General features: G+C 45.9%; 1 protein-coding gene across 8 annotated transcripts in view; it reads left to right on the forward strand.

Moving 5' to 3' along the window:
• Window positions 1-8,073: 8,073 nt before the first annotated feature.
• Window positions 8,074-25,643, forward strand: part of DZIP1L (DAZ interacting zinc finger protein 1 like) — a 46,577-nt gene continuing 29,007 nt past the window's right edge. For 6 of the 8 annotated variants that reach the window (XM_060149777.1, XM_060149775.1, XM_060149776.1 and 3 more), the window contains exons 1-3: window positions 18,379-18,495; window positions 20,503-21,084; window positions 23,730-23,814. In XM_060149777.1, the coding sequence (XP_060005760.1) occupies window positions 18,409-18,495; window positions 20,503-21,084; window positions 23,730-23,814 (754 nt within the window). In that variant the 5' untranslated portion in view covers window positions 18,379-18,408. Of the gene's footprint in view, window positions 8,362-10,908; window positions 10,988-18,378; window positions 18,496-20,502; window positions 21,085-23,729; window positions 23,815-25,643 lie in introns of those variants that run through there. The other 2 variants (XM_060149778.1, XM_060149779.1) reach the window with 2 other exon arrangements.

The following is a 25,643-nucleotide window of genomic DNA, read 5'->3' on the forward strand; positions in this document are numbered from 1 at the left end:
AGCCAATGTTGGGTCGTTGGTGCTACATCGTGGAACTGGCCACTTCCTGGAGTGCCAGACTTTCACCTGATCTCCACTTCCCCTAGGTGTGCGGATGCTCACCCACATATCAGTTACAGTTACAATTTTCCACATCATTCCACCAAAGAACTATTAGAACTAGTAAAGGAATTCAGTAAAGTGACAGTCAATACGCAAAAAACAGCGGCATTTCTAACCACTAATAATGAACCATTAAAAAGAAAAAGAAAACAATCCGAATGATATCTGCATCAAAAAGAACAAAACACCTAGGAATAAGTTTAACCAAGGATGTGAAAGGCCTGCACGTTGAAAACTTTAGGACATTGATGAAGAAACTGAAGAAGATACAAGGAAATAGAAAGATATCACATGCTCATGGGTTGGAAGGATGAATATTGTTAAAATGTCCATTCTACCCAGAGCAATGTACACACTGAAAGCAATCCCTATCAAAATTCCAATGGCATATTTCTCAGAAATAGAGCAAAGGATCCTAATATTTGTGTGGAACAACAAAGGACCAGGAATAGACAAAGCGATTCTCAGAAAGGAGAACAGGCTGGTGGCATCTCGCTCCCTGACCTCAAACAATATTACAAAGCTACAGTAACCAAAACAGTTGTGTGGTTCTGGCACAAAAACAGACACACGGACCAGATGAACAGAACAGAGAGCCCAGAAATAAATCTACACGGGTGTGATCAGTTTATTTACGACAAAAGGGCCAAGAACATACAACAGGGAAGGGGCAGTCCCCTCAATAAACAGCACCAGGAAAGCTGGACACCACACACCAAAGAACCACACTGGACACAGTCTACACTGCACACAACAGGGACTAAAACCCCACAGTTTTCTACATCAAGACCTTTCTCTCCTGGGTCCTCTGAAGAGGGATCCCCCCAGCCTCCAGCAGTCAGTCGCACACAGGAAGTTTCTCCCCACTTTTCCTCACTTCTCTTCACTTTTTTCCTCACCGTTCTCTCCCAGTGGGACCTCCCTGGGACGGTCCTGAGAAAACTGTGCTCCTGTCCGCATGGATGCAGCCCAGTGTTGTCTTCAAGCTGAAACCCCAGCGGGTTCTAAGGAGACTGAGCACTGTCAGCTACGTTGCCGTCCCTGTCCGGAAGCCAAAGTCCTACAGGTGCCGGAGGAGGTGGAGCTCCTGGTAGCTGAGCGAGGATGAAACTCTCACGTGCTCCGTGTCATAGAGGCGGGATCAGCGCCTCCTGCTGGCAGGGGTGGGGACGTGCAGGTAGCGCATGTCAGTAAGAGTGGGCTTTCTGTGAGTATAATAGAAAAATCCCAAAGAAGACCGTCGACGTAGAAGTGTAGAAGTTCATTTCTCTCTCACGTAAAAGTAGTCTGAAGGCAGGCAGATCAGGGCGGGTATGGTCACTGCAGTCATCAGGGACCTAGGCTTCTTCCATCTTCCTGTTTGCCATCCTGCCCATGGTCCATATGGCAGCTTGATCTCCAGCCCATCATTTCTGCATTTCAGGCAGCAGGACGAAGGAAAGAGGAAAGGTGCACTTCCCTTATTTTATGAAGACTTCCTGCGAGTACCATGTAACACTTCCTCTTACATCTTATTGACCAGAATGTAGCTGCAGGAGAGGCTGGGACATTCAAGAAGGAAGAGAAAATGGGTGTTAGGATAGGCAGCTAATGGTTTTGCTACGTGTTATATTTACTTTTGTAAGGTTAATTACAGGATCTGTTAGAGAATTGGCTGGGGAAAAAAGAGACTTGATTTCTAGTCCTGAATTTGATATTCATTAAAACATTCAGTCAGTAATATTAATTGAGTCCCTTCTGTGTGCCAAGCACTGATTTAGATGCTGAAGATGCTGCTGGATCAAGCAGACAAGGTCCTGTCTAAAGCAGCTTGGGCTGCAATAACAAAGTACTATTCACCAGGTGGTTTATAAACAACAACAATTTATTTGTCACAGTTCTGGAAGCTGGAAGTCCAAGATCAGGTTGGCAGCATGGTTGGGTTCTAGTGAGGATCCACTTCTGAGCGGCAGATGGCACACTTCTTGTTGAATCCTCATATGGTGGAAAGCGGCAAGAAAGCTCTCTGGGGTCCCTTTTATAGGGGAACTAATCCCATTCATGAGGGTTCCACCCTCACGTCCTAAACCTCCCAAAGGCCCCACTTCCTAATATCATCACTTTGGGAGTAGGACTTCAACATCTGAATTTGGGGGCGGGGACACAAACATTCAGTCCATTGCAGGTCCCTAGTACTTACATCTTAATAACTGGCCACATCCCCCCTGGGATAGTGTCCTCTGCTCCCCAGGGTGTCTGCTATTGCCTACTCTACCCCAGTTGGCTTATAAAAGCAAATTACAAATTCAAATTTTAAAAACTGCTGGCCCTTCTACAGTCACATAAAAGTTTACCTCCCCTTTCTAGGAGGTATGAGAATTAATATTTCTTCTACAAATACTCATCAACCAAGATTTTCTAGAACTTTCTTTTTGGTAGCTGCTTTAACGGAAACATAAGTTTATATTTTTCTCCATATATTAAAATTATGATGCTTTTTCGAATGACATCCACCCATCCCCTTTCATTCTGATATTTCCCGCTTTGAGAATCACTGTTCTGACTGTCTTATTAAAAACTACCTGCAAGTCATGTCTCCTGCCCCAGCTTTATTTATTCCCAGCTACTTGCTCTGGATTCTTAGGTCCAGCCTGACCCCAGAGTGAGACTTTGAGGCCTGCTGCTACTCCCCATGGCTGCCCTCTGACCTGTGTCCCCAGAACCCCTGCTGGGTTTCAGCTCACCTGAGTCTCTCCACAGGTGAGGCTTCCTAGGGCTAGCCCTCTGAGGGAGGAGAAGGGTCACACACGCTGGATCTAATTTCCGCCTCTGGAGAATGCATGACAAATGGTCCTCCAACTAACATTCCCAGTCCCTAGGGTTTGGAAGGGTTTAATTAGAAACATTTTCAATATTTCAAAAATATATGAACTGTTTTATGATGGGACCAAATAAGTCAACCTGAATGTCACATTTCTTTATGCTGGGTTGTGATTATATGAATTCACTGTGGCAATATTGATAATTTGACATTTGTACGGAGTTTTACATGGCAGCAAAATGTTTTTGATTAATAAAATGTGGGGAATAACTTAATAATGTATTACTTAATAAATGCAGTTTGTTAAGTAGAAAAGAATATTTCAAAACTTGGTGGTGCTGGGAAAAATGCATAGACTAAAACGTATATGATTAAAAAAAATAAGCACTAGAGATGTAATGTACAACATGATGACTACAGCTAACACTGCTGTGTGATATAGAGGACAGTTGTTAAGAGAATAAATCCTAGGGCTTCCCTGGTGGCGCAGTGGTTGAGAGTCTGCCTGCCGATGCAGGGGACACGGGTTCGTGTCCCGGTCCGGGAAGATCCCACTTTCCACGGAGCGGCTGGGCCTGTGAGCCATGGCCGCTGAGACTGCGCGTCCGGAGCCTGTGCTCCGCAACAAGAGAGGCCACGACAGTGAGAGGCCTGCGTACCGCAAAAAAAAACCCCAAACAAACAAAAAAAACAGAGAATAAATCCTAGGAGTTCTCATCACAAGGAGAAATATTTTTTCCTCTTTCTCTTTCTTTTTACTGTATCTATATGAGAATATGGATGCTAGCTGAATCTAACGTGGTTGTCATTTCACAATATGTGTAAATCATGCTGTATACCTTAAACTTATACAGTGATGTATGACAATCATTTCTCAGTAAAGCTGGAAAGAAAACATGGTGGTGAGGGGGGTATTGGGCAAAGTAAAAAGAGTAGTGAGTGGTAAGAAGCGTGGGATTCCAGATGATCCTGGATTCCTTCTGGCCTTCGGTGAGTCCAAGCCACACGTTTACATCATGATACATTTTGAATATAGGCCATTCTGGGGTTTTCCCCTATGTTAATTTTTTTCCAAATCCGACACTCGTTCTTAGAATTTCAAACAGTAAGATTGTACAGAGGAAAAGGTGAAAGTCTCTCTTGTACCACTGTCAAGTTTGGTATGTCTCTCACTTTTCTCTGCATATATATCCACGCTATTTGTAAAAAGTCTTGGCCACAGGCTTCCAAGTATCCACCACTATGGCCTCATCTGCCCTAGCTCTTTCCCGCCAGGACCCCCATAATACAGCAACTAAAGGGTGAAGATGGGGACTTCCCTGGCAGTCCAGTGGTTACAACTCCACACTCCCAATGCAGGGGGCACGGGTTCAATCCCTGGCTGGGGAAGATCCTGCATGCCGCACAGCCAAAAAAAAAAGAGTATGTTAACGCGTGAAGGCCAGCCCCAGCGTGCTAGTCCCTGTGTCAGCCTAGTGGTTAAATATTTTGAATATCACCCCTGAATTTCTCATATGTATAGTTTAAGAAAACATAAATGGATTCATGTAATACATATTATTATGTCAGTTGTTTTTAATTTAACAATACATTTGTCTTGGACACCTTTTTTTCATTAACATACCAAGATATATTCTTCGTAAGGGCTGCAGAGTGTTTCATTGTAGGATATATCATAATCTATTTACTTAAACCCCAACTGGTGAACATTTAAATTGATTCTAATTTTAATCGTACAAGAAATACTGTAGTCCTGATTACCACATTTTGGGGACTTTAAATTGTGATATGTGCTGCAAAATTGTTTTCAAAGCGCCTGTTTGAAATTGCTCATTTTCCCATCCTTTACCAGTGCCAAAACGCTACTTAATTTTAGCCAATATTATTGTTTAAAAATGTCTCTAATTGTTATGTTACTTTTGGTGAGGTTGAGTGTTTCACATGTTCAATTGATATATTTTTTTATTCTGTGTCTTGCCTAATCTTTTGTTCACTTTTCTATGGGATTGTTTTTCTATTTCTTAGTGACTTAACTAGTCTTTGTATATCAAGGACACAAACAGTTTACTATTTTGTCGCAATTCGTGCAGTCTGTCTCAGCCCTCCCCACCTAGTGTTTGTTTCAAGACTCAGAGAGTGGGTCCTGGTTAAAATGACCCTGCATTCTCATTTTGCAAAAGAGGAGGAAAGAGGTCTTTTTGTAAGTGCAGAGACATCCTCCAAAGTGATCTTTTTCAGAGAATGGGTTAGAGTGTAAGCTCTGCCTAGGGAAGAGGTTCCCCCTCAGTTCCAGCTGATTCTTGACATGTGAGAGTGCGGGCCTTTTGTTGCTAGATTCTCAGATTTTTCAAGAAGAAACTAGCAAACCAGGTTTTTATGTAAAATGCCCTTCGAACTATACGCCTGTCTGTCTATCTACACATCAATACTGTGAAAACTCAACAATACACCTTTGACCTAAAATCACCTCCAGGACCATTAGTGGCCAGCATCCCAGCACTGAGAGGCCTGTCCTCTATACCTCATATGCCCTTTAGGAAAGTGGGATCTGGAACAGGAGCTGACTTCCAAGGTGTGATGCCAGCAGTTGACAGCAGAGGGCACTACTACTATGGGCTCCCTAGAGTGTAAAGTAGACCCTCATTTAGCAGACATGTCCCACTGTTTCCTGACACATCCCTAAGTGTAAGAAGGAGACCAGTTGTGATGGTGTCTATGCTGGTCAGAGAGCTGGTATCTGGCACTGGCCTGAGGAAGAGGTGAGGAGCTACACGGCAAAATGGAAACCACAGATATCGAGAACCCACTCTTCTGTCCATCCAATAGTTACAGCTCAGCTGCTCAAGGTGAAAGGAATGTCCCCGGGAGTGGCCCACTAGGGCCAGTCTCCTTTGGCTTGTTCCTGTGTCTTGGATCATACACCTGTTCCCACTTGTGCCACCAAATCTTGTGTGTTGTGGCACAGGTGGCACAGCAGAAGGTGACAGTTTCCTAGTGCTAAGTGATCTAGTGCTCTATAAACTCTTGGTTTCCTCGGGTCTTAGAACAGAACCTGGCACGTAGCAGGCACTCAGTAACTCTTGGCTGTACTGAATGTCAAACTGTGGCCCAGTAAAGGGAGAGTGTGCGGGTTCCACGCACACGAGGTCTTGGTCAGCTGAGGAAGGAAACTAAATACCGTTGCTTTTGGCGTTACCGAAAAGGTGGTTCTGGGTGCACGTCAAGTTCCCTTGCTCACAGCAGTCCTGCAAAAGATGGCACCCGTTTCCACAGGGGGAAATTGAAGCTGGTGGGAATGACACATGCGTGCACGCGCGCGCGTGCGTGCACACACACACACACACACACACACACACACGCACGCACAGAGCTACTTTTTGTATACTTCAGGGAAGCGAGTTGAGAAGCAAAAGCTACCAACCCTGACACTTGACTGAACTTGGGAGGACACACCCGTGACTGCCAGGCCCTGGGCTGAGATGTTTTAACTAAGTTGGTTCTCATAATTACCTGCTAGGTAGAGTTTATTTTCCCCATTTTACAGAGAGGGTAAGTGACTTCCCAGGATTACACCGCCTGGGAAGGTGGAATTTAAATGCATCTTTGACTCCACAACCTGGATTCTTCTCTGCCCTCCTGCAGGAAGTCCTGGAGGGAAAGGGGTGCCCCAACCAGGAGAGCAGAGGATGAACAAGACTCCCCATCAAGAACTGGTGGCTGACAGTCATCCCTACTTGGGCCTGGCCCCTGTCCAACCTTTTTGTTTTTTTTTACATTTAAAAAATTGTGGTAAAATATACATTCCGTAAACTTTACAATTTTAACCATTTTCAAGTGTACCATTCAATGGCATTGAGTACATTCACATTGTTGTGCAACCAGCACCACCATCTGCCTCTAGAAGCTTTTCATTATCCCTGACTGAAAATCTGTACCCATTAGACAATAATTTCCATTCCCTCCTCCCCACAGCCCTGTCATCCACCATTCTACTTTCTGTCTCTATGAACCTGACTATATTAGGCACGTTGTGTAAGTGGAATCATATAATATATGTCCTTTTGTGTCTGGCTTATTTCATTTAGCATAACATTTTCAAGGTTGATTCATATTGTAGCATGTGTCAGAATTTCATTCCCTTTTAAGGGCTGAAATATATACGTATGTATATAATATATGCATAACATTTTGTTTATCCATTCATCTGTCAATGGACACTTGGGTTGTTTCCAACTTTTGGCTATCATGAATAATGCTGTTATGAACGTGGGTGTACAAATACCTGTTTGAGTCCCTGCTTTTAATTCTTTTGTGTATATACCCAGAAGTGGAATTGCCGGATCATATGGTAATTCCATGTTTAATCTTTTGAGGAGCCACTATTCTCTTTTCCACAGTGGCTGTACCGTTTTACATTCTCACAGCAGTGCATAAGGGTTCCAATTTCTTCACATTCTTGCCAACACTTGTTCCCATGAAATTTTGTTTTGAATACCCCGTGACACAGCTTGGCAGATTGAGGCTGGGGTGGGAGGAAGGCTTAAGGAAAAAAAGAATTCCCAGAAATCTGAGTCTCAGTAAAGCAACAGATGGTTATAGGAAGGGGTCAGAGACTGTTATCCAGAAAGAAAGAGTTCTTTGGTTCTGGGTTTCCCAGCTGGATCCACAAGGCTGGCCAGAAGGTTGGGAGTTGAGGGGAAAATGGTTGCCATCTGAACAGACCTGGGATTTACTCAAAGGACCAGTATGGGTTCGGATCAGAAACCAAGACGGTCCCTTTAGTTTAGGACGGGTGGGGCAGGGCTGTCTGCCCAGGAGGCTACAGCTGCTCCCAGCTTTCAGCAGGTCGGCAGCTGTACTGGATGGGGGGCGGGTGTGTGTGTGTGTGTGTGTGTGTGTGTGTGTGTGTGTGTGTGTGTGTGTGTGTGTGTGTGTGTGTGTGTGTGTGTGTGTGTGTGTGTGTGTGTGTGTCTATGTGTGTGTGTGTGTCTGTGTAGACGGGAGGACGTCCCCGCCTCTCAGCAAGGCCTGGGAGCCACTCACTAGGATGCCGGATTTTCCTGACGGATTAAACGTGGCATTCCCTCCTTCCCGCTTCCGTAACAGGCCTAAAAATAGCTCGTCCCAGAGGGGCTGGGGAGAGGCTCCGCCCCTCTTTGGGGTCGCGGGAGCGGGAGGCATCAGAGACCCCGGGCCTCCGGCTGCTGGCGCCAAAGGTTCTCTGTGTCCCCGGTCCCGCAGGTTGGCAGCACTGGGTGGGCGGGAGGCTTTGTCACGTGCCCTCGAGAGCCCGCGCTAGTCGGGGCCGAGGAAGCAGCCCAGGCCGGCGCGGCGGCGAGGATTCCGGGAACGGCCTCTGTCCGGGGCGGTGGAGCGAGTCGGGAGGCTGGGCCGGGGCGGAGGAGCGGAGCCGCCGGCTCGCGACCTCTGCCCGCTCCCCAGGCTCCGGGGACCCCCAGGTGAGCCGCGCCGCGTGGGAGAGCTATGCCAGGAATGCAGCCCGGGAGGGGCGCGGGTGGGGAGCGTCGTGCAGTCCGAGACCGGAGCCACGGGCCGCAGGGGGTTCAACAGCAGCGGCTCGGGCGCCCTAAGGGGTCCAGGCGGGGAGCTGCGCCTCGGGACCCGCGGCCTCTCCAGCCTGGCCGGCTCCGGACCAAGGTACCCAGAGGGGAGCAAGAATGACTGAACCCGCCGGACTGGCCTTCGCTGGGAGAATGGCCTCGGATTTTCAGTTTTTCAAAAAAGTAAAATGATTGGGGGCGGGGGTGGGGTTGCTGCTTTGCGTTCTGTAGGAAAAGGGGGATCTTTTAGCGATGAGATGAGTTATTGATAAAAACAAACAGATTAGCATCTCTGGTTCCTCCGCCTTGCACTCCGAGGCAGGAGTGTAGCAGGAGGCAGCCACCGTATTTTCCTTTTGAGGTGGCTGCAGATAAAAGGCCAGGGGAACTTGCTGGGTACGGGACAAGGGCCCGGAAGGCGGGTCAGAGGAGGGGTCTGCGGGGCCTGGGCAGGGGTTACCCAGGCCTGTACCTTAAGGCGCAGGGCCTGCCTGCTCCTGCACGGTCTCTTGAAATGTGGTATCTAACAGGACTTTGAAGAGAGGCCTGATGAGTGTGAGGTGCTCCGACTGTGGCCTCCTACACTTCCGTCCACAGACGGGGTGGGTGGTTTCTCTCCTTTGTCACAGCCCCTCACACCTGCCCCTAGAGCTGGGGACTGGCCAGTGAGAACAGCCCCACCTAGAGAAGGCCGGTTCTCCAATCAAGCAGCTGATAAGTGGTCTTCTGTCTGTCTCTGTCAGCACCAACGCTCTGGAGACCTCTCCCTCACGTGGGAATCTTTTTGGATACCATCCAACTTGATAAAATGGTCGCATGAAGTTACATGCTTCAGGTTGGGAACAGAAACCTGAACTCACTTGTGCAGAATACCTGGGTTCTGCCAGGGAGCTGGAATTTGGTCCAAAGGCTTCTTGCTCAACTGACACAGGAGGAGGGAAGGGGACAACTTGGTGGGCTGTTCTGAACCTCCCTGTGGGCCCCTTGCAGGGAGGGCCAGTCCTGGTCAACAGGGTTTACTGCTTGCAGTGCCATCTGTCACTAGGCCTCCTGCCTCTAGAGAGGATTTTGTGGGGTCTGATGTCCCAGGCTCTGAAGCTGGAGAAACACTACCAAGAAGCAATGGCTTCTCCATGGGAAAGAAAACACCAGTATGTTCTAAACTGCTGTTCTTTTAGATGTGAAAACTAGTGTTGGTTTTTCACAATTTTGCACTTGGGAAGATAGGTCTTGTCAGTATGTAGTCGTCTCTAAAATACTTTGAAGAGACGTCAGTCAAATCCCTACCTCCCATTTTTATTTTAAAGAAAATCCTTTTGTGGCAAAAACTTAAAATGGGCTTTTGACCAAACCAAGGACATCATCTCTTAAAAGTATCTCCAAAGTTTCTAGGGAGGAAATGGGAGACCTGGTGTAAGGGACAGCTGTGAGCCTGGTGGAGTGGATCTCTCTCTTGCTACTTTATGGGTAAGAAAGAGTGGAAAGGGGGACTCCTTTCTTTAGAAAACAGCAGAAACAGAGAGCAAAGCAGAACAAGGTCTGTAACGGTAGTGCTTCAGGAGAGCTCCTGGGTCACTCTTGTCTCCGTTGGGGTCTCTAGCGCTCCCTTGCCTACAGTGTGTGCACGGCCTGTTTGCAAACTGTGCGAGGGTTTCCTTGGCAGCCAGAACAATTAGCACTAATGACACACCTGAGCTCCTGGGACGGCACCACTGAAGTTAGCTGGGAGTCAGGGCAGGCTTGTAAATGATCGCCTGGCAGCTGCCTTGGAAGCTTGGCTCCTCCAAGTGCTCCTTGTAGCTTGGCAGCATTCTTGAGGAAGCAGAACAGACAGCAAGGTGGCAGCGGTGGTGGTGTAGTCTATCTGTTAATTTATGTTAAAAAAATCAGCCAGAATTTTGTTTAAAAAAATCAGCTCTTTGGTCATTTTTGTGGATGTTGTCTTTGACAGATTATAGGTGGACAGGTTTCAGAAGAATTGTAAAGTTTCCAGGAGTTGTTTCACTGTGGAATGGCTGCCTTGTGAGGTAGTGAGCATCCCGTCACTGGGAGTGTGCAAAGCTAGGTGGTAGACAGGCTTGTTTTCTTGGCCGTGGGATTGCCCCAGGTAGAAACTGTCTCTTCAATAATGAAGTGAGTTTGGAATGCTAGTGTAAATATTCTTTTGGGTCCCACTAATTCATGACAGTGGTCTAAGATTGGGAAGTTCCTGGAACCCATCAAAACATCTAGAGATGCTTAATAGTTCCAGATTTCCTAATGACGGTGAGTCATTTTATTTATTTATTTATTTATTTATTTATTTATTTAACTGCCTGTGGGATCTTAGTTCCCCAATCAGGGATTGAACCCGCGCCCCCTGCAGTGGAAGCACAGAGTCTTAACCACTGGTCTGCCAGGGAAGTCCCACAGTGAGTCATTTTTGCCTTGTGTTTCTATTCCCAGATGTGGGAAAAGAAGTCTGTTGATAATTCAGTCTGCAGAAAGTACGGCGTGCCTGCCCTCTGGGATGTGTAGTTTCCAGGTAACCAGCAGCATTCTCGTTTGGCTTTGTCTTCTGCCCATCCCAACCAGGACCCAAGCTGTGGAGCTGAGTTGTATTTGGCTAAGTTCTGCCAGGATACAGGGAGACTTTAGGGTCTCCAGCATAGACCCTGTTGTGATTTGCTGTAAACTCTTTCAGTCCTTACAGTTTGGTCAAGAAATCTCAGGTATTGTAAGTTACAAAATGGGAAGGGATTTATGTATCATCCTCATCATTGGGAGGTAGTTTGGCATAATTAGAAGTTTTGGAGTCAGAACTTGATTTGGATCTTGGCTTCCTTACTTAGTAACTGAAGGACTTGGGGCAGGGCCCTTAGCTTCTCTGAGCCTCAGTTTCTACATCTATCAGATGAGGCAAATCATAGCTACATACAAGGTTGTATGATGGCTAGAAATAGGAATATTAAAGGCTGGCAGAGTGCCTGGTGCACGGATACTTAATAAATTATAGCTGCTATCATCCTCATCAACTTCAATTCCCACAGTTCAGGGTATGTGCCCAGCAGTGGGATTGCTGGGTCATATGGTAGCTCTATTTTTAGTTTTTTAAGGAACCTCATACTGTTCTCCATAGTGGCTGTATCAATTTACATTCCCACGAACAGTGCAAAAGTGTTCCAAAAGGGAACCCTACACACCCTCTCCAGCATTTATTGTTTGTAGATTTTTTGATGATGGCCATTCTGACCGGTGTGAGGTGATACCTCATTGTAGTTTTGATTTGCATTTCTCTAATAATTAGTGATGTTGAGCATCTTTTCATGTGCCTCTTGGCCATCTGTATGTCTTCTTTGGTGAAATGCCTATTTGGGTCTTACACTTATTTTTTAATTGGGTTGTTTGTTTTTTTGATATTGAGCCCCATGAGCTGTGTTTGTATATTTTGGAGATTAATCCTTTGTCCGTTGCTTCATTTGCAAATATTTTCTACTATTCTGAGGGTTGTCTTTTCATCTTGTTTATGATTTCCTTTGCTATTTTAAGTTTAATTAGGTCCCATTATTTTTTAAGTTTTAAGTTTAATTAGTTCCCATTATTTTCATTACTCTAGGAGATGGGTCAAAAAAGATCTTACTGTGGTTTTTGTCAGAGAGTGTATCCCATTGTTCATTGCAGCACTATGACAATAGCCAGGACATAGAAACAACCTAAATGTCCAACGATAGATGAATGGATAAAGAAGATGTGGTACATATGTACGATTACAATGGAATATTACTCAGCCATAAAAAGGAATGAAATGGGGTCATATGTAGAGATGTGGATGGACCTAGAGTCTGTCATACAGAGTGAAGTGAGCCAGAAAGAGAAAAACAAATATCGTATATTAACGCATATATATGGAATCTAGAAAGATGGTACAGATGAACCTATTTGTAGGGTGGGAATAGAGATGTAGACGTAGAGAATGGACACGTGGACACGGTGGGGAAAGGGGAGGGTGAGACGAATTGGGAGATTAGGTTTGACATAAATGCACTACCATGTGTAAAATAGATAGCTAGTGGGAACCTGCTGTATAGCACAGGGAACTCAATTCGGTGCTCTGTGATGACCTAGATGGGTGGGATGGGGGGTGGGTGGGAGGGAGGTCCAAGAGGGAGGGGATATAGGTATACAGATAGCTGATTCACTTCATTGTACAGCAGAAACTAACACAACATTGTAAAGCAATTTTACTCCAATTAAAAAAAAATTCCCACAGTTCTGCTCACCATTTGATGTCAGAACCCTAGGACTTCTGAGAATTGGACTCTTGGGGTTCTAGTGACAAAAATGGGTGGTACTTTTGGGATTTAGTAAAAACTCAGGAACTCGGATCCCTGATTCAGAATTCTGTATAAGTGGGAGTGGGGCTGCCACCTTGCGTATTTACAGACTGTGCTCAGAGTGTAAACATGAGGGTTTATGGGCTGCTCAGGAAGCCAGCTAGAGCACTGCTGCCACCTCTTGACAGTCAGTGTGGGACACTTACTCACTGATGAGCCTGTGCCCACCCACGAGGGCTCCTGCCCTCTAAGCTTTCATGAGCGGCCTGGAGGATTAGGCTGTGGACACAGATGGTCAGCACATCAAGCATTTCACTAAGTCTAAATGGCGTTTCTCTCCAAGGAGTACAACTTAAGTGCCCCTAAGTCCATTCTTACTCTTTATCCTAATTCTTGTTGGTCCATAGCCTCAGTTCCCCAAGACCCCGAGAATATAGAATCTTGAAGCAGATATTCTAAGATTTTGACAGTTCCATTCAGGTCAATAGCAATCTGGGCTGCGGGTAATATGCTAAGGGCTGGAATCCAACAGATGTGAATAAGCCATGGTCTCAGCCCCTGTGGAGCTCACAGCTGGGGATGTGGTGGGACAGGGGTGGGGGGCAGAAAGGACACAGAAATGTCCTGTATGGCCCCTCCTTGGGGCTCCCTGTCCTAGCTCCTTCCCTGGCACTTAATGCTCTGGGGGGTAATTCGGTGTATTTTTCTGACTTTCTGGAGAACAAAATCTGGAGCCAGACCCCAACACTTAACTAGTCATGTGATTGTGGGAAAGTCATCTGCCCTCTGTATTCTCCTTGAAATTTCTTCATCTGTCCACTGGGTTGTTGTGGGAATCAAATGGGATAATTCATGCAAAGTCTTATAACTGTGTGTGAAGCACACAGTTCCAGAAGTGTTCACGATTTTTATTAACAATGGCAGGGGGGACGTCCCTGGTGGCGCAGTGCATAAGCATCTGCCTGCCAATGCAGGGGACATGGGTTCGAGCCCTGGTCCCCATGCCGCGGAGCAGCTAAGCCCGTACGCCACAACTACTGAGCCTGTGCTCTAGAGCCCGCAAGCCACAACTACTGAGCCCGTGCGCCACAACTAATGAAGCCCATGCACCTAGAGCCTGTGCTCCGCAACAAGAGAAGCCACCGCAACGAGAAGCCTGTGCGCCGCAACGAAGGGTAGACCCCGCTTGCCGCAGCTAGAGAAAGCCTGCATGCAGCAACGAAGACCCAATGCAGCCAAAAACAAGCAAACAAACAAACAAAAACAATGGCAGGGACCGTTGCCTGCGTCACCATCCGTCCCAAGGGCCAGTCACGGTGCCTGGCACTTAGTAGGGGCTCAGGAGCCATTTGTTGGTGGGATGGGTGAATGAATGTTGCACAGCCACCCAGCACAGACCACAGTGTGGTGAGGGCGACCAAAGGAGTGTACGCTCTGTGCTCTGGGAGCCCGGGGGAGAGGCCAGGGATTCTGCCTATGGGCCTGGGAGGTATTTATGGTGGCATTCATGTCTGAGCAAGGCCTTGAGCATGAGTTCACCTGCACGAGAAGCAGAAGGAACTGGCGGAGGGCCGTCTGTCCCAAGAGGCAGCATGGCATAGTGGCTCAGAGTGCAACTCTGTAACCAGGCTGCGTGGGATGGATCCTGCTTCCTGCACCTGGGGCAAGCTTCTTCACTTCTTTGTGGCTTAGATAATAATAGTACCTCCTTGAAGGGTTGTTGTGAAGATTACATGAGTTATTCTTTATAAAGCATTTAAAAACAGTGCCTATGAATAAATAGCCCATAGATATGAAAGTATGGACAGCAAGTAAATGGTAGGTGGGAGATGCAGCTAGAAAGGTAGTTTGGAAGCAGTTCATAGAGGTCTTTGACTATCTTATTTTTTATTGAATTATATTTGACTTACAATATTATATTAGTTTCAGGTATATAAAATAATGATTCAATATTTTTATACATTACAGAATGATCTCCACAATAAGTCTAGTAACCGTCTGTCACCATACAAAGTTATTACAATATTATTGACTACATTCCTTATGCTGTACATGACATCCCAGTGACTTATTTAATAACTAAAAGTTTGTACCTCTTAATCTCTCTCACCTATTGCACTCATCCCTCTGCCCCCTCCCCTTTGGCACTCACCAGTTTGTTCTCTGTATCTATGAGTCTGTTTCTGTTTTGTTATGTTTGTTCATTTGTTTTGTCTCTTAGATTCCACATGTAAATGAAATCATACAGTATTTGTCTTTCTCTGATTTATTTCACCTAGCATAATACCCTCCATGTCCATCGATGTTGTCACAAATGGCAAGATTTCATTCCTTTTTATGGCTGAGTAATTATCTATCTATCTATCTATATCTTCTTTATCCATTCATCTGTTGATGGACACTTAGGTTGCTTCCATATGTTGGCTATTGTAAGTAATGCTGCAATGAACATAGGGCTGCATTTATGTTTTTGAATTAGTGCTTTTGTTTTCTTCAGAAAAATACCCAGAAGTGGGATTTCTGGATTGTATGGTAGTTCTGTGTGTAATTTTTTGAGGACCCTCCATACCGTTTTCCATAAAGCTGTACTAATTTACAGTCCCACCAACAGTGCATGAGGGCTCACTTTTCTCCACATCCTCCAACACTTGTTACTTCTTGTCTTTTTGATAATAGCCATTCTGACAGGTGTGAGGTGATATCTCCCTGTGGTTTTGATTTGCATTTCCCTGATGATGAGTGATGTTGAGCAGCTTTTCATGTTGTGCCACTCCCTTCTGGCCTGCAAAGTTCTGCTGAAAAGTCAGGTCATCGTTTTAGGGGAGTTCCCTGTACACAACTAGTTGCTTTTCTCTTGCTGCATTTAAGATTCTCTCGTTAGCTTGAGTTTTTGCCATTTTTAATTATAATGTGTCTTGGTATGGAACTCTTTGGGTTCATCTTGTCTGGGACTCTCTGTGCTTCCTGGACCTGGATGTCTGTTTTCTTTTCCACATTAGGGAACTTTTCAGCTCTTATTTCTCCAGTTAAGTTCTCTTCCCCTTTGTCTCTCTTCTCCTTCTGGGACTCCTATGTTGTGAATGTTAGTACACTTGATCTTGTCCAAGAGGTCTCTTAAACGGTCCTCATTTTTTAAAATTATTTTTTAGTTTTCACCTTCGGTGATTTCCACTACTCTGTCTTCCAGTTCATTGATCCATTCCTCTGTATTATCTAATCTACTGTTGATTCCCTTCTAGTGTGTTTTTCTTTCAGTTATTGTATTCTTCAGGTCTGTTTGGTTCTCCTTTATATTTTCTGACTCTTTGTTGAACTTCTTACTGTGTTCATCCATTCTTCTCCTGAGTTTGTGGAGCATCTTTATGATCATGACCTTGAACTCTTTATTGGGTAGATTGCTTATCTCCACTCGTTTCTTTTGGAGTTTTGTCTTGTTCCTTCATTTGAAACATATTTCTCCGTCTCCTCATTTTGTCTAATTCTCTGTGTTTATTTCTATGTATTAGGTAGGTCAGTTTTGTTTCTAGATCTTGGAGAAGTGGCCTCATGTAGGGAACATCCTATGGAGCCTAGTACCACACTCCCTTCTGGTCCCCAGAGCTATATGCTCCATGGGTGCCAGCCATGTGGGCTGAGTGGGCCCTTCTGTGTGGCTGGGCTGGCTGCTGTGAGTGTGCTGGTAGGTGTGGCTGGCCCTGCCTCATGTAGTGGCTGCCAGCCCCCTGGTGATCGGGGTTGAGTCCTGGGGCAGCTGGCTGTGGGGGCCAGAGGGGCCCAGGGCTGGTGCCAGCTCTCGCATATGCAAGCCTTGCTGGCCTTCAAAGCCAGGTGTTCTGGGAACTCATCTTCACAGTGCAGGACCTCTGGGCTGGGGAGCCCTGAGGCGGGGCTCAGACCCCTCCCTCCTTGGGAAAAACCTCTGCAGTTGTAATTATCCTCTTGTTTGTGGGTTGCTCGCCGAGGGGTGTGGGTCTTGACTAATTTGCGTCCCCACTCCTTTTACCCATCTTGTGGTTCCTTCTTTATATCTTTAGTTGGGGAAAACCATTTCTGCTAGTCTCCAGGTCATTCTTATAGATAGCCAGTCTGTAAATAGTTGTAATTTTAGTGTGTCTGTGGGAGGAGGTGAGCTAGGGTCTTCCTACTTCACCATGTTGGCCATACTTGCTTGAATATCTACTTAGTGAATTTGGAATTAGCCCACGAGGAGCACAGAACATCACTTCCCATATGGCTGAAGCTCAGTGGTGGCTGCCCCTTGTAAACAGGGCACGCACTTCCCATTTTGCCACAGTCCTTAACGCTCCCTATGCCAACACTCCCTACTGCAATGGTTCTGAAGCAGTTCGTCTGGAGATCTGCATTTCTAACGAGTGTCCAGTTGATGCTGATGCTGCTGGTCAGTGACTACACTTTGAGAACCACTGCCCACGTGTATCTCGGACACTAAGATAGGGAATCAGTCGCCACTTAGCATCAAGCTTGTATTTGGTTTCTCTTACACCTGGCATGTTTCCTACCTTTAATAGTACCTTCGTGGTCCTGGTGGAATTTAGATTTGCGATTTCTGGTATAATCAGTATTGGAAGGCTAAGTCTAAAGGTCCCAAGAGACAGGCCTGTGAGAAGGAGATTTGGGAGTGGCTAAGGCTCAGCCTATAGCAGGCCTATGGTCGCTGAAGCTATGGTTACGTGTGAGCATCCCCAGGGAGAGTGTGCAGGGAGAGATGGGTGATGGGTGACCAGCAGGCTGTCACAGGGGCACTGGCACACCCTGCCTTAAAGGAAGGGTGCAAGGATAGTAGGCTCTTCCTTGTTCAAGGAAGAGGCTGGAAGGGGCGTTCGAAGAGGTGGGAGGAGAGCTGAGAGAGTGGCTGGTGGAACATTCTTGGCCTTATTATGAGAGAGGGGACTGTGGGCAGACATCTGAGGCCAGAGCTTAAATATTAAATAGTTAAACAGCGAGTTCTCAGGTGAGCTCCTGGTCTGTGGGAGGACAGGAAGCAGGTGTCCTGTTACCCTGGCCCACAGCCCACCTGGTAACGTGCTGCTGCTCCAAAGCACAGCTTGTTGTGGCAATTGTCTCTGAGGCTCCGGTGACACAGTTAGAGCCTGCAGCTGAGCATGGTGAGTGTCATGTCACCTGTCTCCTTTTTAAAAAATAATGTGACATATTAAGAGGAATGTGCTGGTCTTCTCCTCATGGCCGTGATGAGGATGCTCATGGCTGGATGGTTTTGTTTCTGGAGTATGTGTTGGGGAGGAGGATCTGAGAAAGGGAAACATTGGAGCTGAAATGGAAAAGGTGGGTCCGTGGCATCCTGTGGCAGCTTGAAGACCAGGCTAAGGGGTTTGTTTGCACTTGGTCCTGGGGCAGCAAGGAGCCATGCTAAGCTGGCGAGGAGGGGGCTGGGGGCAGGTGTGTGCTTAATGCATCTCGGTGGCCCCAGTGCCTGGCACCGGGCCTGGCCAAGCTAGGCATGTTCTAAAGGAGCGGGGGAGGGGGTGAGTGAATGAATGAATGAATGAGTTCGATGGGTAAGGTTTGATGATCTGATCCAAGCCAAGTTTTAGGACAAATAGCCTCAAGAATCGATGTTGGATGGTTCAAAGTCCACAAGCTTTGGAGCCAGATGCACCTCCAGCTGTACTTCAACTCTGGCCTCTCTACCTGGGGAAGACACTTAACCTTTCCAGACATCCGTTTCCTTGTTTGTAAAGTGAGGATAGTTCTACCTGTTGGTAGGTTTGCATTTAGAGTGTGTGTCTGGCTTGGAGGCTGGCACTCCCTGCACTGTGGCCGGTTTTCTTACCGAGCACCCTCCCCTTGCCTCTCCTCCAGTCCCCAGAGTACCCCAGGGCAGGTGGGGGCAGGCTTGTCACCTCCCACTGCCGCCTTTCCCAGATGAAGACAGGCTCAGGGCGCTCAGGGGCCTTTCCTGGAGGCCTTCCCCTCTTTGCAAACCGAGCCTGCCTGTTTCTTCAAGGCCTTTCAGCTTCCTGAGGTCAATGACCTTTTTCTTCTCTGACTTTCTGCTGTACTTGAAAGTGTAAATCACATGATCTAAAGAGAACTTGATTGAATAGGGTCACATGTATTTCCTGTTCAGTCAGATTCTAAGTTCTTTAAGGGCAGAAATGGTATATTTTTCTTTAAGAAATTATAAAAGTAATAGATGATGACGCAAAGAACTGAATAGTATAGAGAGGTGGTGAGTGGAAAATAAAAGTCCTCTAACCTCCGTTCCCACTTCCCAGGTATAACCATTGCTAACAGCTTATTTTCCTAGAAATAGTCTATGCGTATTAAAAAATATAGATAATGAACCATATTTAGGAAGAATAAATCAGTCTACTTAATTCTGATTATATATGAATAACAGATATGAATCATTCATATATGTGTATGTGTTATATTTATCATTATCATCATTGGTCTGTGTAAGACCTATCTGTCTATCTTTCTGTCCATCTCCTACCCATGCACCATCTATTTAATTTACTTATTTTATTCATTTATTTATCCCCATTTCACATTCCCATTTCCCTCCTGCCTCATAGGAAACATTCTAATGTGAGATATATATATTTATGCATATATGTATATATAATACATATACATATGTGAGATATACATATCTCCTTTATTTTTGCTAATGATTATTAAATGTCATATTAATATATTATTTAAACAGAAATGGATATATATGTATATATATAGTCATTATTCCATATCAATCAGTACATAAAAACTGCCTTATTCTTATCAATAGCTGCATAGTATTGCATCGTATAGAGATACCATTCATATCCCCACTGTACTTTGTACTTTGCTTTCTTGTAATTTTCTTGTAATTTGCTATTACAAATAATACTACAAAGACAATTTTCGTACAAGCACCTTTGCACACTTGTATGAGTTTATCTGTAGAACAGATTGTAATTCTTAGTACTGGAATGTTCATTTTAAATTCCGGTTGCTATTGTCAAGCTACTCCCCAAAGAGAGCAATTTCTTTGTCTAACAAGAGGGTGGTGAGTAGAATCTGAGTCATTTAACAACAAACTGGAGCTGTTTTCTAAACCATGAGGTTTGAAACAGACCATCGTGGACTGAGCACAATCTCTGTGCAGAGACACGGCTGCTCTCTTGAGCGCCACCCCGTGGCAGGGGCGGACATCATTTCGCTCACATCCCACTAGAGAGAACATAGTCATACTGATCACACCTGACAGCTGGGGAAACTGGGAACTGTAGCGCACCCCTCCATTAAATGTTGCACTTACAGAAGGAGAGCCACTTAATGTCCACCATTAAGTGACTCTGCCTCCCGTGGCAAGTTATTAGACTTCATCCTGAGGTCAATGTAGGGTTGCAGAAAGACCTGCTTATACATTGGACAGCTCGCTCCTGCCCAAGCCCTCTGGCAGGCACTCTTACAGTGGACTTGGGCACGGCGGGGGGTTCACTGAGGACCTGCTGTGTGCCAGGCATTGGCCTGGGTGTTTCGCCTGCCTCATTGCTAACCGCAAGCCTGAAGAGGAGGCCCTGTGATCCCCAATACACACGGGCTGAGGATCTAAATCCACATCTGTGTGTCATAAAGCCCACACCCTTGCTCTGGCTATGTCAGTGCACAGCACGCACACTACAGGCTCCTGCTGGCCAGCGCGGTACATGGAGCCACACGCACCAGGCCTAACTTCAACCCTCCTCTCATTTTCCAGGCCCTCTCTCAGCTCCTGTGCCTGCTGCCGTGGTCTTGGCGGCACCCTTCCCCAGTGGTCAGCCCAGGGCTCCCCCCGTCCATGCAGTCCCACGCTACCACCGCCCAGGGCCTCAGCGACCCCCTCTTTGTGGCCTACACTCTCCCCACCTTCAAGTTCCAACCTCGCCGTGAGAGAATGGACTGGAGGCGCATTAGCGCCCTGGACGTGGACCGCGTGGCACGGGAGCTGGATGTGGCCACCCTGCAGGAGAACATCGTCAGCGTCACCTTCTGCAACCTGGACCGGGAGGTGTGCGGCCGCTGCGGGCAGCCCGTGGACCCGGCGCTGCTCAAGGTGCTGCGGCTGGCGCAGCTCAGCATTGAGTACCTGCTGCACTGCCAGGACTGCCTGAGCACCAGCGTGGCCCAGCTGGAGGCGCGGCTGCAGGCCAGCCTGGGCCAGCAGGAGCGCGGCCAGCAGGAGCTGGGCCGCCAGGCCGACGAGCTCAGGGGCGTGCGGGAGGAGAGCCGCCGGCGGCGCAAGATGATCAGCGCCCTGCAGCAGCTGCTCCTGCAGACGGGCGCCCACAGCTACCATGCGGTGAGCATCTCTGCGGGCGGGGCCGCCGGGAGGGCTGTGGGCCCGGCCCCCGGCCACCCCGGCGGCACCACTGCCTGGCCCCTGAGGCTGCTGTGGCTATTCTCACTGGGACTAGGAGCAGATTTCAGAGATGCCGCTGGTGGCCAGAGAGCCCCAGGGTGTCTCATCAAGTCTATGGCGTGTGTGTGTGTGTGTGTGTGTGTGTGTGTGTGTGTGTGGAGATTGTACATGTGCGGCAGGTGTGTGTATGAGTTCATGTCTCATGTGTGCATGTGTGAATGTATGCAAGATGTGTATGTGTGTTTATGGATGGTGTCTGTGATTGGAAGGTACATCTGTGACTGGTATGTGTAGGTATGTATGTAGAGTGTGTGGTGTGTAACATGCTTGCATGTGAAGATAGATTTATGGTGTGTGTGTGTGAATGAATGAAGGGTTGTATGTGTGTAAGGGTGTGTGTATTCATGGAGGGCGTGAGTGTGTATATACGAAGGCTGTGTGTGTGTGTAGAGAGTGTGATGTGTAAAGGTGTGTGTAAGAGGTGTGTGACAGGGGACTGGTAGAGCCAGGCCTGTTCTGGAAAAGTGACTCTATTAGTCAGCCAAGTGACAGTTCATTCCCCAGAGTGGCATTTGAGCATTTGCGTTTCTTTCTATGGAAAGAGTGGATCGGGGACAGTTGCCCTTTAGTAGCTTGTCAGGGGGCCCGGCCCTCTGCCAGGCTCTGAGGATGAAGACACAAATCATGCTGGTTCAGGTTTAACAGAAATTCATAGTTTGGGGGTGGGTGGACAGAAGGAATCATTAGGGCATGATGTTAGTGGATTGAATGGTAATTGACATAATTAATATAATGTTAATTACGAGAAAAGGGTCAGAACCTTTCCAGCAGTAAAGGGCAAAACAGCAGTCTAACCTGGCTTAGGCCAATAAGGAATTTATTGGTTAATTTAACTGAAAGATCCAGGGTTATGGTGGGACTTAGGTGATGGCCCCAGAATCTAGTTTCTCTCTCTGCAGCTCTTGGCAGTTCTTTGTCAGTGTGGATTCCGTTCTCAGAAACCCTCTGTCCGTGTGGCAGCAAGTTGGGCCACTGCAATGCCAGCATCTCATTTTCCCAGGTTCAAAGCTGGCATGGTGGAGGGACTAGTCTGGTGCCTGGTTTGTGAGTGTGCTGCTTGGGGTGGAAAAGGGGAAGCAGGGAAGGGTGGGTTGAGGGGACGGGCTTATAATTTGGAATAAGATGCCTTGTAACATATTCCCTGCCCCCCAGCTGATATTCCTTCAAACAACTAGAAATTCATGTGTCACTTTAGAACTCAGGAGTGGGCAGAGTCCGTCAACCCAGACTGTATCCATCTGGATTAGGTTTGGCTGTGGGTGACAGGAAACCTCAAATTATAATTGTTTAAACCAGATAGAAGTTTATTTCTCTCTCTCATGAACAAAGTTTAGAGGTAACAATCCAGGGGTGGCATGTAATCGCGGACCCAGTTCTGGATTTGTTTCTCTCCAGCCTCATTGTGTGACTTCTGCCTCCTGGTCCAAGATGGCTGCCTGAGTGCCACCTCTCAGGTGCACATTCCATTCAGCAGGAGGAGGGAGGGTGAGGAATATCATGGCTCTTTCTTTAATGACACCTCCCAAAAGTGGTTGCATATACCGCTTCTGTTTACATGCCATTGGCCAGAATTTAGTCACATGGCCACACCTGGTTGTAAGGGAGGAGGTGACATATATTCTCATTAGCCTCACGGTCAGCTAAAAATCAAGGTTTCTATTGCTAAGGTAAAAGGGAAAACTGGTACTGGGGGACGATTGGCAATTTCTGTCACATTTGCCTTTGTGTAAAGACAGCAAATAATCTGCCCTCTTACTCTGATTGACTAGCAATGGCAGCCTGCAAAGCTGTGTTGGAAGAATTTTGAAGTTTTACAGTGAAAAAATGATATGCTGGATTGGCATTGTCTGAAATGCTTGAGGAGAGTGAAGTGGAATTTCAGGTGCTATATTTACTACCCTTTGCTCCAGTGGTTCTCAACTCTGGGTGAGACTTGGACATTGGTGTTTTTTGAAAAAAACCTTTTTATTGTGGAAAATTTCAAACATATACAAAAGTAGAGAGAATAATATAATGAACCTTCATCTTCACACTCTCCAGCCCAATAGTTATTAACTCACGGCCAATGTTGTCGCATTTGTTCCTCTACCCAATTTCCCCCATATATATTTTGAAGTGTATCAGTCATATGAGTTTATCTGTAAATATTTCACTATGTAGCTCTAAAAGGCAGGGACTCCCATCCCACTTTTAAACATAAACGTAATACCATCATCATGCCCTGAAAAACCAACAAAAATTCCTTAGTATCAGCAAAGGATGATACTAATCATTGTTCCTAGCTCCCCACGGCACTGGTAGTGTTTTAAAATTCAGAAAAAGAAAAAAATATATATATATTGGGGGGGGGATAAAATATATAGTATATATATTTTGGGTTCAGTCACTGCCTTACTCAGTAAATCAAACTCTTTATATATGAAGCAGCCCAAGGGGCCCAAGGAATGAGAGTTTTGATAGAGGGAGAATCCCTGGCTGACTCAGGTGAGCTAATCCTGCACTTCCCACTACCTCCCTCTGTGTAGTGCCACCTGTGTGACAAGACCTTCATGAACGCCACCTTTCTCCGGGGCCACATCCAGCGCAGACATACGGGCGTGGTGGAAGGTGGTGAGTCCAGGTGGCCCTCCTGGGACCGTGCAAGGGCCTGGGCTTGTGTTCAGTGGGTGAGGGGCATGTACACCACCAAAGCTGCCCTCAGAACCTCGTCATCCAGTTGAGGATGGGGGGATCCCACATGGGGCGGGGAGGGTTTCTGACCACGTGTTTAGAGAAAAAGGGCTGGGAGTCAGACAGGTAGGTTCCAGTCTTAGCTTTGTCCCCTTCAGTTATGTGACCATGGTCAGTGTTTCCTCCTCTGTCCTTCACTGTGAATGGGGCAGTCAGACAGAGTGACTTTGAAGGGCCCTTACCTCCCAGCCTTCTGGAATTTGCTGTTCTCTGGTGCTGACAATGAATAAGCTTAACTGGGCTTAATGAGCAGTCAGACCAATTCTTTGACTTTTTTAATGTCATGAGCTTATTATGACTTAATCACTGTAATTTTACTGTTTCAAATTCTAAAACGAGTAGCAAGGCTGTATGTTTTTCCCATTAAGAGGTTTGCGTACTTTATATCTGTTTTTTGAGGTTCAATAAGAAATAGCTGTTAAAACGTAAAATAAATATAGATATGAAAATATAATGTGATAAAATGTAATATAAATTAAAGATAAAAATCCCATTGAATAAAATATTTTCCCCTTTATTTTAATTTCTTTTTCAAAGAACAGAGTTTTAAAACAGCACAATTCACCTAGTTACTATGCATTTATTATATATCTAATTCTTCTTGGTTCTGCATTAGAGGCTGCTAAAGAAAAATAGATTTTCTACTTATTAAATATTTTTTTCTGATAAAGATATATATCTTTGGAGAGGTATTTATACACATATTCATAGTAGCTCAGATGTAGAAGAACCCAAATGTCCATTGACAGATGAATGGATAAGCAATGTGTGGTATATAGATACAAAGAAATACTATTCAGCCTTAAAAAGAAAGGTAATTCTGCAATATGCTACAACAGGGTATTATGCTAAGTGAGCTAAGCCAGTCACAGAAGGACAAATACTATATGATTTTACTTAAATGAGGTACCTAGAATAGTCAAATTCATAGAAACAGAAAGTAGAATGATGGTTGCCAGGGGCTAGAGGAAGGGGGAATGGGGAGTTAGTGTTTAGTGAGACTAGAGTTTCTGTTTTACGAGATGAAAAGCATTCTGAAGATGGATGGTGGTGATGGTTGCACAACATTATGAAAGTATGTAATACCACCGAACTATACATTTAAGAATGGCTAAGGCGGGGGCTTCCCTGGTAGCGCAGTGGTTGAGAGTCAGCCTGCCGATGTAGGGGACACGGGTTCGTGCCCCGGTCCGGGAAGATCCCACATGCTGTGGAACGGCTGGGCCCATGAGCCATGGCTGCTGAGCCTGCGCATCTGGAGCCTGTGCTCCGCAACGGGAGAGGCCACAACAGTGAGAGGCCCGCGTACCGGGAAAAAAAAAAAAAAAAAAAAAAAGAATGGCTAAGGCGGTAAATTTTCTGTTATGTATATTTCATCACAATAAAGAAATTGGAAAAAATATGCCTTTGATCTAGAAAATTTAAATACAGAAAGGTAGAAAAGAGAAAATAAAAACTGTGGACAATATCACCTGCAGTTAATATGTTGGTATATTCTCAGTCATTATTTTTCTTTATACAAATATAGTCATATAGGATGCAGTTTTGACACTGCTTATTTTCAGTTAAGAATATATCACATTTTCCAAAGTCAGTAAATCATCTTTGAAAACATGATTTTTAATGGCTGAATAGTATTTCATCATGTGGCGATCATAATATATTTCACAGTTGAATTATTTCTCAATTTATATGGGCTACTAAAAAAT

This window comes from Lagenorhynchus albirostris, chromosome 5, assembly GCF_949774975.1.
Source record: "Lagenorhynchus albirostris chromosome 5, mLagAlb1.1, whole genome shotgun sequence".
Classification (NCBI taxonomy): domain Eukaryota; kingdom Metazoa; phylum Chordata; class Mammalia; order Artiodactyla; family Delphinidae; genus Lagenorhynchus; species Lagenorhynchus albirostris.